General features: G+C 42.5%; 1 protein-coding gene across 3 annotated transcripts in view; it reads right to left on the reverse strand.

Annotated features, from left to right (window-relative positions):
- The window catches only part of RARS1 (arginyl-tRNA synthetase 1), a 91,412-nt gene that overhangs the window by 33,972 nt on the left and 42,844 nt on the right, over positions 1-14,596 (reverse strand). For all 3 annotated transcript variants that reach the window (XM_075856416.1, XM_075856418.1, XM_075856417.1), the window contains one exon: positions 8,552-8,681. In XM_075856416.1, the coding sequence (XP_075712531.1) occupies positions 8,552-8,681 (130 nt within the window). The remainder of the gene's footprint in view (positions 1-8,551; positions 8,682-14,596) is intronic.

Below are 14,596 nucleotides of genomic sequence, written 5' to 3' on the forward strand. Positions count from 1 at the left end.
CTTACATAAGCTAAATATCAGTATATTTCACAAAGAATCTGAATCTATGCAACAATATGGAGCCTGCATTTGGGACAACGCCCACAGAAGACACCGCCCTGGAATGCAAGAGGAGTGTGCAGATGAACGTCACAACTGAATAGAACCAATGAAGCTTAAGCACGTCCCATATTTCTACGGGGAAGACTTGTAAACTTTTGTGTAATAAAGTTCAGTTGCATTTCCTACTCCACTGAGAGAGGACCTGCACCAACTTCTCTGTCTGGTGTATTTCTTCTACGCATGCACTCCGTTTCAAATTTACAGAGGTGGTTATTCGGTGTGGAATAACAGGGAAAGGAACCCTGACAGTTGGCGCCCAAGGTGGGGCTACACTCGAGGGGATCTTGGAATCAGGACAACCGACGACCACAGGGTGAAGCAGCGGGCAACCCAGGACTGCCCACTAAAGGAGACTGATCACCTGCGCAAAAACACGGTAAGTCAGTTGATTTTATAAATCTTCGACTTCTCTGTGTTAGTGGACGGTCTTGTGGGAGTCTGTAGAACCCTGGTCGACTGGCTGGATTAACTCAGGCGACAGGAGAGACATCCCCGCTGTGTGGTAACGAACCCGTAAGAAATTAGTCGCGCCCGACTAACCATCCTCTGGGTAATTAGGGACTAGATAGAAAATATAACCTGTCTTATACAGGGGCACGCGGGGTGTGTAGAACACGGATAAGACGTGTGATAAGTCGTGGGTAATATTTTGGCCAGACCACGGTGAACCGGTCACTAGAGGGTTGCAGACCAAAAGTTGTTATATAAATTACGTGCAGGATATAGAAGGCTAGAATGGATGGTTTACGGTACATATTCAAATCATCAGGATCACCCGTACTCGGACGATCCTATTCGTATGATTTGGTAGAGCGAAGGGAAGGGAAACAGTATGCGAGTGAAACGAAGAAATGTGAAAGTGATTCGAATATGTTTAAAAGATAACATTTTGCATGGACTCCATCTTGTATGGTAGGCGTCCATTTTGGATTGTTGGAATCCATGTTTTGGCCTGAAGGAGCCATCTTGAGATTAATAAGTAAAAAGTAATATGTCAGCAAATGTCTTGAAGCAATTCTATGTTGTGTTCTTGAATTGAATGTTTTATTACTCTTGTAAGAAGCAGATCAAATAGCCTTGGTGGAATGGACAATGACATTGTAACCCTTGAGGGTGGGGGTAATGATTAAATGATTTAATTTTATTTGCAGTCCATTCTCTAGTGAGATAAGAAGTAGAGACAAATTAACTTGTAGGAACCTTGGAGAGTGGAGAATTATTATAATGCATTGAAATATTCTCATTGGTTGAATCAGAGTCATAATCATATTGTAGATGATTGGCTGAAATCAAAGCCTACACCCCTTCTGAATGATATTATTGTAATTGAGTTTGGCAATAAACGGCAGAGAAGGATTTTGAGCATACACGCATGGTCTCTTGTGTCGTCTTTTCTCTCAGATATATATATGATTTGGAAACTGGATAAATCGCTGGAGGGCGGGTATCGGTTGACATACCCATTACAAATTTCAGTCTAATATAATTGGGCTGCACATAAGGAATTGATGATGATGATGACGAATATAGATTGTGACGGGGAGGGGCTGTGTGATATAACGTGTGCAGTGTGAAGTCTGAAAAGCAGACTGATATAAGCTTTTATATAGAGCATGGACTGATGAGACTGATCAGGTACAATTTTATTTTGTTTGGAATTAATGAATTTGGTTTGAGGAGGTCTACAAAATGTGTATGAGAGTAACCTAAATGTTGAGGTTTTTCTGTATAGATATTTCCAGAACAGTAAATATGGCACTGGGTATGATGTGCTGTAGTCTCCACCCAATATGAGGTATTGTGTAAGAGACCATGAGTCTTTATAGATTTAGTAGGGAAGGAGGTGAAAATTATCTGAATATTGTTCATTTTATGCAAGATTTTAGTAATTTTTATTTGTATTAATCAAGTATTTACAGAACCTGAATAAAGTGAGATCCTCAAAGTGTTCTGGATTATCAGATGAGTGTGGAGAAGTGTATAACATTTGTTTTTATTTTTGAGAATGAAGACGCCACCCCTTTGAAATGTTCTATCTATATGTGACATGGGTTTTTAATGTAAATTTGTAATGTAGAGAAACTTCATCATATACAGTATGTACAAGACAGGATACGTGGCACAAGGTAAATTATCCAGAAACCACTCTCACCTTCTTGTTTATCTTAAGGAGCGGAGCTGGAGGTGCTCGCTGAGGCTTGTAACCTGGCAAAAGGTAAGCCGACCGACATTTACACTGACTCTAGGTACGCTTTTGGCATCGCCCACGATTATGGGCCCATTGGTAGTAGGACATTTGTTGGACCATCGGGTAAGACAAGTGAGAGAGCAAGAGAAGACAGAACTGACAAGGGTATGTGCAGCCAGGTATTAGTAAATTGGCTTGTCCCTGGATTCAATAATACCACCACTAGGTTTGTAGCAGCCTGCATGACATAGATAAAACAGCAAAGGTACCTATGAGAAGTGCCCCCCGGTCAGATTACCCATCCCAGCGACTGCAGAACATACAACTACCCGAGGTAGATGTGTATGAAAATGTGCTCGTGTGTGATGGTGTGTGCCCCAAGACTGCATGGATCGATGTGGTAAGATCTAATTGGTATGTCCCAGGCTTTACAGCTGTTGTTGCTAAATTCTGTTAGAGCTGTTTGATTTGCCTACAGAACAGTCCTGGCAGACCGGTGCCAACCTTATCATACCCGCCTCCCACGAAGAGAACAGACCTTGAGAGGCCTTCCCAGGTAGAGCAAACCAGAGTAGGAAAAAATCGGTTTGAGACACTTGTCAGATAAAACTTATGGTATCTGTGAATATTTCTGTGAGTAGAATCTGTTAAAGGTAATCAGCTCATAATAAGGTATAAATCCTGCTAAGTGTAACACCAAGTGCAAATGCAATGTACCCAGTAACTACACATTTTCTAGGTGCCCTGTCCAGTGGAACAGATTAGTTTTTCTTATATAAAGGTGTTTGTTTGATGTAGTTTAAGGGCCTGTCATTATTATTGTATTGTACGAAGAACAACTTTTATAGTGTATGCGGATGATGTTATCACCAGATTAGCATTTATTTTAACAATTGACAAGGATTGGGTCCCCAGCAAGTGCCCGTAAACATGAACTAGAAGACTTTTAATATGATGAACTCCATCACTGAGATGCCGCAGGCGCAGCCTGAGCCAATACAACGCGTTTGTCATGAACTGACGGCAGTGTCACAATTCTAAGCAACCGTGCAGACAAGTAACTTGCCAGAGGAAGAGGACAGATGCGGAGGGTTTGTGGTAGTCACAATAAAACTCCACTACCCCGTCTACGTGGGATCTCACCCCAGGCTCACAGCATGAGGTGCTATGTACAGCCCGGTGACGTATACTAAAAGAGACGGTGTCAGAAAGATGAGAAGGACCAAACCAAGTCTTGATGACATCAGCAAAGATCAAGGTAAAGACCAAAGACCTGAGTGAATCCGTCAGCAGTATCCAAATGTTTTAATAAGTAAGTGACCAGGAGGAGGGTAATAATAAATCCCCCACTGGACACCACTGTGCAGTCTGACTCCACAATTGTGTGGGTTAGCCTGAGGGCGACAGTCAGTGAAGAGCAGAATACAAAAGAAGAAGAGGACGATGATTTACAGGACTTGCAATGAACTGATGGGACCCAAAACCTGAGGGTGATAGCATGAGATTGGTGATCGCATTATATTATTAATTGAGGCCCTATTGTTTATATTGTCTGAGGTTTATAATTATAATGTCTGTAAATATGCCACGGTACTGCAAATTACGATCTGAGGAGTTTTATGTGGAGGTGTGTTTTATGACCAGGTGAAGGTCTCTGGTTGTTGTCACTCATATGTAAGAAGTACATGGCAGCAATGACAGCCCGGAGGTTATGTTACCTGGGTGTCTTTAGGTTTGAGGAAGATGCTGCCCATGACCTGTTATATCTGCAGGGGTAAAAGTCCCATTAGGACAGTAAGTGACAGTGCGACAATTATGACCAGCACAAGTGCCGTGGAGGAGAAGTTTGGATTATTGCCAATATTGGTAGGTTTAACAGTAAAGAATGTGAGGGGCCTTAGAAGCCAGATTCGAGGGACCATACCAGGTCCTCCTGATCTCGCCCACTGCAGTTAAGCCGGAAGGAAGGCCAACATGGATCCACGCCTCACAATGCAAGAGGAAGGGACCCTTCCAAAGAATGACTATCACTATATACATCCTTATCTTTTTTCGTGTTGTTGCACAGAGTGCTGAGGGGGGGCATGTAGCAATCACCCAGGCTGATGGGGTGACCACCTTTTGGTATAATTCTTCTAATACACATGTAGCTACATACCAGTTTGAATTTGAGTCTCTTATCCCAATTATTACCGTTAATAAAAATCTAGACTGGATTAATTATATATATTAGAACCAGCAGCGGTTTGTAAATTATACCCGAGATGCTTTACAAGGGTTAGCCGACCAGCTAGGGCCCACCTCAACTATGACATTCCAGAATAGAATGGCTCTTAATATGGTATTGGCTGAAAAAGGTGGGGTATGTAGAATGATAGGGACAACCTGCTGTACGCATATCCACGACAACACCGGGCCCGAAGGAAAAGTCACAATGGCCATACATAAGTTGGAGAGCTTATCTCAAGAGTTGAAAAGGAACTCCGGTATTACCGACCCATGGGACCAGTATTTTTCATGGGCTGGATGGCAGAAAATATTAGCACAAATAGGAGTAGTGATAGTGGTCTTTTTAATACTATTCTCTGTACTTGTGTGCTGTGTTCTCCCTTGTATCAGGAAAATGATGACGAAAGCTGTAGAACAGACTGTGTGCACTATGTTTACACAAATAGAAGAGGTGACACCGGCAGTCCCTTTAAAGACAACCATCCTGTATCTTGAGGAGAATAGGGAAAGTTAGGACCATTCAGAAACCTTGGAAGTCCAGGTACAAAGGTGGATTACTCATAAGGAGTTGCTCGTCTCAAGCTGGTGAAGAAATCCAAAACCCCTACCCGCCTGGTTTGAGTGATCAGTAGTAAATTGATAGGCAAGACTCAGGGATAGAGTAATAGAGGAATAATATTTTTAGGGGGGACTGTGAGGGATCATTAGCATGTATATTGCTTGCAAAAACATTATTACGTTACATAAGCTAAATATCAGTATATTTCACAAAGAATCTGAATCTATGCAACAAGATGGAGCCTGCATTTGGGACAATGCCCATAGAAGACATCGCCCTGGAATGCAAGAGGAGTGTGCAGATGAACGTCACAACTGAATAGAACCAATGGGGCTTAAGCGCGTCCCATATTTCTACGGAGACGACTTGTAAACTTTTGTGTAATAAAGTTCAGTTGCATTTCCTACTCCACTGAGAGAGGACCTGTACCAACTTCTCTGTCTGGTGTATTTCTTCTACGCATGCACTCCGTTTCAAATTTACAGAGGTGGTTATTCAGTGTGGAATAAGAGGGAAAGGAACCCTGACATCTGTAGTAGAGTTTAGTACTATGTACTACATTATGTGCAATGTACAGAACCCTAATGGTATCCGTACACAGGGTGAATTATTTGTGGAATTTCCACAAAGAGATTCCGACAGAAAATCTGTGGTGAAATCTCATCTACACGCTGCGTAGATATTTTTTTTAATACTGCTGCATGTCAATTTATGTTGTGGATCTTCCTTGCGAAATTAATTTCTTTCAATGAGAGGGGTGAAATCCACAACAAATTCTACATCTAAATTTCGCTGCCGAGTCGCTGGGGATTTTCAGCAAAATTCTCTGCTCCACGTGAAGAAACTCCAGTCCTCAACATAGTTATTCACCAGCTTCCAGTTGCTCTTTCTTGCTTTTATATGTAAGGACTTGCTTTATCTGTATTAGTAATGAGCTTATTTTTCTTTAACCCCTTCCCGCTTTTGGACGTAACCGAACGTCCATTTTAGCGGTGTCTTCCCACAAAGGTACGTAAAGTTATATCCACTAGATGGCACGAACACAGGAACAGGGCCCGAGCCATCAGAGGGTGCCACCTATGACATACAGTCGACATCACGCTGCAACTGCAGAGATCGGAGTTACCTCCAATCCTGGCCGTTCTACAATCAGTACTGACCGCCTAGCAAAGGCTTCCAGACCTGCCATAGCTACTGCAATAATTCTTTGGTAAACTGGCGTATTTGTCTTTTTTTTTTCTATTCTTCCCCAAAAAATCCAATAAACGTTAAAGGGGTTGTCCCAGTATCTAACATTTTTTTTTTAATTTCATTATTTAAATAACTGTAGCCTAATATTCTTTCTAAAGTAACCTAGCCATGCTTTCAGATACTCACTAGCGAATTTCTTACTCCTTGTTCCAGCTCACAATTCTCTGTGACTCTTTGTCTATGTTCAGTGTGAAGTGGGTGATCCTTCAGCACTGCCCATGTGATCGTGGTTTGCTTGTGGGAAACTACATTTCCCACAAGCACCTTGTTCCTACTATAGGATCCCCGCACTCTCCTGGGTATGGGCATAAAATAGCATATTTCTGTGGGCTTTTTAAAAGACAAATTATTATTAGTGGTTTATTTGGTAATACTTCTGCGCTTGCTTGGCTGTGCCTAACACACAACCGAGTGGCGCAGACAAAGAAAAGTTGCTGCTTCTTTGACAGAAGGCAAGCGCACAGTATGCTTGCCCACCCTGTGAAGTGAGGACGGTGCAACCGCGCATGTGCCGTCTCACTGCACAAAAAGGATACCAACTATTAAATAACAGCGTGTATCAACCGCGCATGCTTGACCGTGACAAACAGAATTACAGGAGGATGGATCCCTGGGCAACGCACTATGCACAAACTTATAAGATGGGGCTTTAAGGGGGTGAGATTTCAAACAGCATGCACTATGGACAATAGATTGTATTTGAAAACTTTATTTTTTTTATGCGTGTGGGACACGCTTAAAAATTGTTCTATTAAAAAATAAAATTGTTCTATTAAAAAATATGACTTGTCTCACAAAAAACAAGCCCTCACGTAGCTACACCGGCAGAAAATAAATATTTTTTCCTATGAAACATGCTTTAATTGTGCAAAAAAACAAAACTATTAAATATTTGGTTTTGCCAGAATCGTACTGACCCAGAGAATAAAAGGTAACCTGTATCCTACACCGTGAATGGCACAAAATTTATAATGCAAAAAAACAAAATGCTGTTTTTTCCATCCCCCCCCAAAAAAGTTAATAAAAGTTAATTAATAAGCGATTTGTACACAAAAATTGTGCCACTGAAAAATACACCTTATCCCGCAAAAAAAAGTCATAAAAGTCATACAGCTACGTTGAGGAAAAAAAAACGTTATAGCTTTCGGAATGCAGGGACGCTAAAACAAAAAAAACTGCGTTCCTGAAGGCCAAAACAGGCTTGGTTCTGAAGGGGTTAATGGAATTTGTATTATTTTTAAATTTTCGTTACAATATTTTTAAGTTGCAATGGTCATCCTGGAACACATAAAAGGGTAAATAAACTTTTAAAAAACTTTTGAGATGTCATGGTGACATGTCAAAAAGTTTTGTTCAGTCAGGGTCCGAGCACAGGGACCCCCACCGATCTCTAAAACAAAGCAGCTGAGGCACTCACACGTGTTAGTGCTGTGCTGCTTCGTTTCTGATAGGCTTATCTCAGAAAGTATAGCAAGCCGTTTTACGAACTTAGAGACTTTCTATTGAGCCATTACACCACTCAGAGGAAAGCTGATCAGAGACCAAGCTACACAGGGGTCACCCGGGCATTGAGACGCTCACCGATCCCTAAAACGAAGATAGGGTGAGCGCTGTGCAGCTTAGTTTCTGACTGGCTTTCCACGGAAAGTCGAACAAGTGGTGTACCGACTCCACTCTGTGAATGACAGAATGCTCTGAGATCACGCAGTGCTGTGATTAAAGTCCCACACAAACTTTACCGAAGTGTCGGGAGTGTGAATAGACATCGCGTCCTGGCTGGAGGCAATATCTATTCACTCTCAAGACACTTCAGTAAAGTTAATGTGGGTGTATGTGACTGCACAGCAAGATCACACTGTACTCAGTAAAAATAGACATGAATGGAGTGAAGTGTATGATGCCGATTGGTCAGCAGTGTATGACACACTCCTCTTTACAACGACCACTTGGTCAAAAGTTAAAAACCGCCCAGTTAGGCATTAGGAAACTAATTAGCATAAATCTAAAATTGCTCATAACTTGCTCAAAAACGATCGTTTTTCAAAATAAAAAACACTCATCTACATAATAATGTGGTGACAGAGTCTCTTTAACTAGGAAAAGGGGACCATGTGGTGGTTATAACTTTCACATAGCAGTCTGCAACAACTTTAAATGCAGAAAGAATTGTAAAATGTTCCTATTCCTTATATACACATGTACAGTATATTGTGTAAAGTCACCTTTTCTGGATACATCACAGATCAGGTTCCAGGCTTTGATGATATTAGGACTCTTGCTTTGCAGCTGCACAACACACTGATATGCCCTTTTTTTAAATTCCTCTTCTTCATCAAACCTCTTTTTGGATTCCTAGTAAAACAAATTGAATAATAATAAATCTCAACAAAACAGTTAACTATCACGTATGACATTGAAGTTACTTATTACTCTACATTATATGACTTATATTTCAGCAGTACACATAGAAACAACAAATAATGTAGGCAAAAAAGAATGAAAGGTCTAAAGAACATGCATCTGTTTTGTAGACAGTTGGTATAAAGATCTGGGACTTCGTTTATACAGAACTTGTCTATGAGAATAAAGGGTATGATTACATGTACCAGGAGGTTAGCAGCTGAAAGCCACACCACTTCTGTGCTGCAAAACTGTGATAAAATGTAAATATAGAGTGAAATGTTTTTGAGATGACCACCCAAACTCTTTCGTGGCTGAGACACTTTCTGACTTTTACACATACAAGTAAAACCTAAATTCTAAGATAAAAATAAAAACAGTTACAGATTCTACAAATGGTATTAGGCGCAGTGGTGAGTAGATGAACAACTGCTCTGCTTCTCACTGCTAAAGTAAAAAAAAAAAAACACCTCAAAAACAAAACTAACCCCAATGTGATGATCAAAGAGCAATATTCTCTCTCATTGGCAAAGGGGGTGATAAAAAGAAAAGTTCCTGCATCAGTGACAGGCTGTGAACTTTCTTCCTGCTGTCACTTGCAGCTAACACACACACACACACACACACACACACACACACACACACACACACACTGGAATCTTATTGGTAGCCATGGGCAACTATTCCACTTTTCCTTTGCACCAGATTTTGCTCTATCCCCTCCAATATCCAAACTGTATACTACAGTGTCCTTGCGTATGATGCTTTTTGAAATTTTAGTTTTGTAACAGCTGGAGAGCAACAAGTTGAAGAACACGGCAGTACAGCATAGTACTGTACAGTATCCTTCTCAGTTTCCATCATAACTCCACTATACTTCTCAGTCCTCTGGATAACCCAGTCGTGTCAGTCTCCAGGATGACTCCACAACATGTCAGTCTTCAGCATAGCCTTCCCCCCTCATTCTTATTTTACCCAGCATGGCTAAGTTGTTTTTCTCGAAAGAATGGCTCCTTCAACAGGTAGTGCAGTTTATTGCATGGGCTGATCTTTATTTATGTGCATAAGAACCCTCCTCTGGCTACATCCCATCCTCAAGCAATCGGCGCCTTGCTCTCATGCACTGCATTCAATCATGGGATGCATCAGCACTGGGAAGGAGGTGGCAATAGAACAGATTAAAAGAATGGCACCTTCCTCCTGTCCTCTGCTAGGCCTTGCGGTCACACGCTGCATTTCAATTTAAGGGACACGGCAGCGCAGAGAAGGGTCAAGTAAATAATGCATGCTGTCTTTACAAAGCAGGTCTCAGCAAAAAACCTGTTCAAAAAGGGTGGTTACTGGTCAGAATAAGAAGTCATCTTTTCAAAGATGGCCACTTTACATAGACTACAATGTAATTGCAAGTCTGTCACAGAAAAACAAAAATTACACTTACTGGTAATTGTGTTTCCTTGAACCCATGACAACAGACAGGAAAAAGGAGGCCTGCCCCTCAGGAAAGAAAGTCTTGATATAAGAAGTCGTCTCCACTGTTGCCCCCAGTGAATTACCGAGATCCCAGAGAGCTCCTTTGGTTATTTATGGTTACACCATCATAACCAACCCATTACCACGTGATCAAAAGAGGGTAAAGGGGTAGGAATATAAGGGTGCCTTCATGGGTTTGAAGAAACACAATGACCGGTAAGTGTAATTACGGTTATCCCCCTTACCCATGACAGCACTGACTGGAAAGAATACCAGAGACAATATTTTTGGTGGGATGACAGACTGAAGAGAGTTCAGACACATTAGCTACATCCAACAGATAGTGACGAAAAATGGTGTAAGGAAAAGACCAGGTGACAGCCTTACAAATAGCTGCCATGTCCTGACTGGAATGAACCCTGATGAATGATAAGCTGATTGCCACTTGAGATTGAATCCTTTAAAACCCTTGTTGGGCCAAGAAAACGTTACAAAAATGCTAGGTTATGGAATTCTCTCTTTCAGATGGTGAATAGTTATGAAAAGAGGAAAGAATAGTCTTTTGGGGCCGATGAAATTTAGACACCACTTTGGGAATAAAGGCTGGTTCAGGCTTTAGCAAAATTTTGACATCCAATAGCATGAAGCGAGAATTGGACGACGGACGATAATTCCCCTACATTTCTAATAGACATAATATGGCAAACGGTTTGTAGATTAAATAATGGGATCAAATGAATGTTTGATCATGGGGACTATGAAGAGGTCCCATGGATGGGATTTTGACACTTAAGTGGACTAGTCTACCTGCTGCCTTAATGAATCTAGCCACCAATGTATAAAAAAAAAAAACAGATCATGGTTGAAGAAGGCATTAAGTGCAGAGACCTGAACTCTAAGCCTTTCTGAAGAAAATCTAGCACCTGAGAGATGTAGGATGTTTAATATCAAAGAACGAGTTCATGTCAAGATATATCTATGGCTATTAGATGCAGGAATAAATTCAGGGTAACTATCTTCCTACTTTTCTGAACAGTATCAATGACAGGATCTGATAAACCTTTGATCTTAGTATCAGCCTTTCAATAGCCAGGCCGTCAGGTGGAGTTTTCTTTTTTTTACTTCTGTTTGAAGTACTGGGCCTTGATGGAGCAAGTCTCTGTTTTCCAGAAGAACCCAAAGATCTGAAATTAAATGTGTCCTCAGACAAAAGAACCAAGCACTTCGAGACCAAAAGGGCGCTGTCAATATCATCTTAACTTTGTCTGCTCTGGATTTCCACAGAACTCATGGTATCGGGACTAGTGGGGGAAAAGCATATGCTTGGGTCCAGTGCCACTTTGAGAAAGGACATCCACCACTAAAGGATGGTATGCTGGATTTAGGGAAAGATTTTTACCTTATGATTTTTACTTGTTGCAAATAGGTCTATTAGGAAAACTCTCCATAAAGTAGAATCTGGAATATCTAGGCGTCGAGACACGATTCATCCAGGTAGGGCTGGGCGAATTAATCAAAATTAACTCTATTAATTCGCCCTCAAGGCCTCTGACGATTCTGTTTTTTGACAGAATCGTTAAATTTATTTATTTAGTGGCACCGTGCTGCAGGAGGAATCCCCGCCCCGCCGCCTCGTCACTGCCTGATCTTCCCACATCTGACAAGCTGCTACCCGTTCTGTCTCTTGCTCCCCTACGGAACTGCTGTTCTGTAGGGAACAAAATGATACAGTACAGAAGAACAGCAGTTCTGCGGGGTAGCAGAGACTCCTAGTATATAGCCACACCGCCCTGTAGATACTACCCCTCCTTGTAGAAGGCACCCCCCCTTGCAGATCACAGCACCCCCTCTTGCAGATCGCGCCACTGTAGCTCCCACTAGGAGCTGAATCACTGGTCAAAGTTTCGGCAACCTCTGGCTGGGGATTCAGCCCCTAGTGACAGCTACAGTGGCGCTATCTACAAGGATGGGGTAGGGCTGCGATCTACAAGGTGGGTGGGGGTGCGAAGTACAAGGGGGGTACGATCTTCAAGGGAGGTTGTTGGTGTTGAGATCTACAAGTAGGGGTGTTGGAGTGCGATCTGCAAGGGGGGTGCTACCTGCAAGGGTGTGGGGCACTATATGGGGGGTGGCACTGCTACTATATGTGGGCACTGTGTCACTATATGTGTGCCCTGTGGCACTATACGGGGGCCCGGTCACTATATGGGGGCCCTGTGGCACTATCTACAGGGAAATTGCGGCACTATCGACATGGGCACTGTGGTGTTTTTAGGGGATTGGGACAAAAAAAAAACCCTGACAAATTAAATACATTTGGAGACACGGATGCATGAAAAACTAACAATTGATCAGTTTTTAATGGCCATTTTTTTCACTGTCGTGTGACTGGAGCTTGGGTGACTGAGGCCAGGAGTCCCGTTCACATGTACCGTGATTGGGCCGGGAAACCTGGCTGACACACAGACTTTTTTTCGCGGTCGAATCACAGTCGTGTGAATCCGGCCTTAATGTCATTTATTTAACCCTCCATTGTGGGGCCGGTACTGCACAGGGTCCTGCTCACACTCCAGACACTATAATGTAATCTCTCCTCAAAGTGCCCGCTCAGCGCGATCTACCTGGTCCTTCTGCACTTTACATTGCTCTCGCCAGCAATGTCGGAGACCGACTGAGGTGGTGACGGGCAGAGGGGGATGTTCGTGCACGCAACGCATCACTGATTATAGATTCTGCCAGGGAACACAGAAATTATAATCAATTAGATATACATTTTTCCAATAGTATTTCTGATAGTGGTTAAAAGTTGTGAAGATACGTACAATAATTATAGTAATATATGTAAAAAAGTTATTTACATAAAGAAAATAATTTATTAAATGATCTCTTGGTATTTTTTTTTCAGTTTAACAGTAATAAGAAGATCGAGATTCAAATAGAAAATAAAATCTAGATTTTATTTTTTGGCATAATTGCCCAGCTATACATCCAGGTGTAGGCTCAAATAGTCGACCTTTAAGTTGTCTTTGCCTATCACGTGTACTGCTACTAGGGAGGAGAAATTCTGTTCTACAAGGGATGAAATCTGAAAGGTTAAAGGTGTTTTCCGAAATTTGATCATTTTTTTATTTACTTGTGACCGCCTTAATTTTCCCCATATAAACCCCCCCAAATCCTTTTTTTCCAAGTCCTTTCCATCCTAAAAACTTCTCCTGTTGTCACGCAGAACCTTGTTTACATCCCTACTTTCATTCTGATCGCTTCCTGCTCCGCTCCCAGCATGCACTTTCTAACCCAGCATGCAGGCCACTGTACTAAGCAGCGTGGTTCAAAGAGACATTCTTTGAACCGTGCATATGCCCAGATAAATGCCTGGTCGTCTGGGACTACCCACTGAACGGATGTCATTGATGACGCGCCGTTCAGTGAGCCGGCCGGAAGAGGTATTCGTTTGAAAAAAGAGAAGAGCGCTGAACGGTAGGGACATCCTCGAAAGTCCTGAATTCCGATGGGGCAGGATCACCTGACCAAAGTTGAGATCAGGAAAAATCAAGATCTTTAAAAAAGTATATAAGGAGCTCCCGCCGTTCCTAACAGCCCTGCTCCTCGGGCACACTGCTCCTAAACTAACAGCCGGCTGGCACCACATCCTCACCTGCCGGAGCTCTTATGTTGGTGGGCGAACAGGGCAAACGCGCTAAGGAACAGCCGGGAACTACATACTTGGTCGTCTAAAATGACGCCGGCACACCTGCCTCAGGGACTAGAGCAGGCAAATGATAGGGTGCCGGAGCTGCTGCTAAGCTGGCATTGTTTGCCAAGGAAACGCATAATAGATTTGCTGGAGAGGGGAGAGCCACTGGAGTAGGGAGATGACCGGAACACCATACCTCTAGATACAATCCCCTCGGGGAGTACTACTACCTCCCTGCATATACCCAGGTCAAAGAAGTCGGCCATCTTGCACCCTCGCTTGAAGATGAATTACATGCTGTGGCATAGTGAAATGTTTCTTTAGATTCAAAAATAGAATCTCTCAGGCCTCATGCACACCACGGCCATGCCCGCTATCACAAGCCACTATTGCGGCCACGGCCGCTAGCCCGCATTTTCGGCACGTGCTCTTATACAAAGCATGGCAGCACGGACCGTAAAAAGCAAATGATAGGACTTGATACACTTATACGGCTTGGACACCTTCCCATAAATAAACAGGAAAGTGTCCGTGAACAATAGAAGTGAACGTGTCCGTAATTGCAAACCGCAATTGCAGTCCTCAATTACGGACGATTTTTACGGTCGTGTGCATGGGGCCTTCGACAAAAACTGGCATTTATGCGCCATGACTTAAAGAAAGTTAACGAAAGAGTCGTGGAGGGACGTGTGAGCTGGAAGAT

This window comes from Rhinoderma darwinii, chromosome 3 (assembly GCF_050947455.1).
Source record: "Rhinoderma darwinii isolate aRhiDar2 chromosome 3, aRhiDar2.hap1, whole genome shotgun sequence".
Classification (NCBI taxonomy): Eukaryota; Metazoa; Chordata; class Amphibia; order Anura; family Rhinodermatidae; genus Rhinoderma; species Rhinoderma darwinii.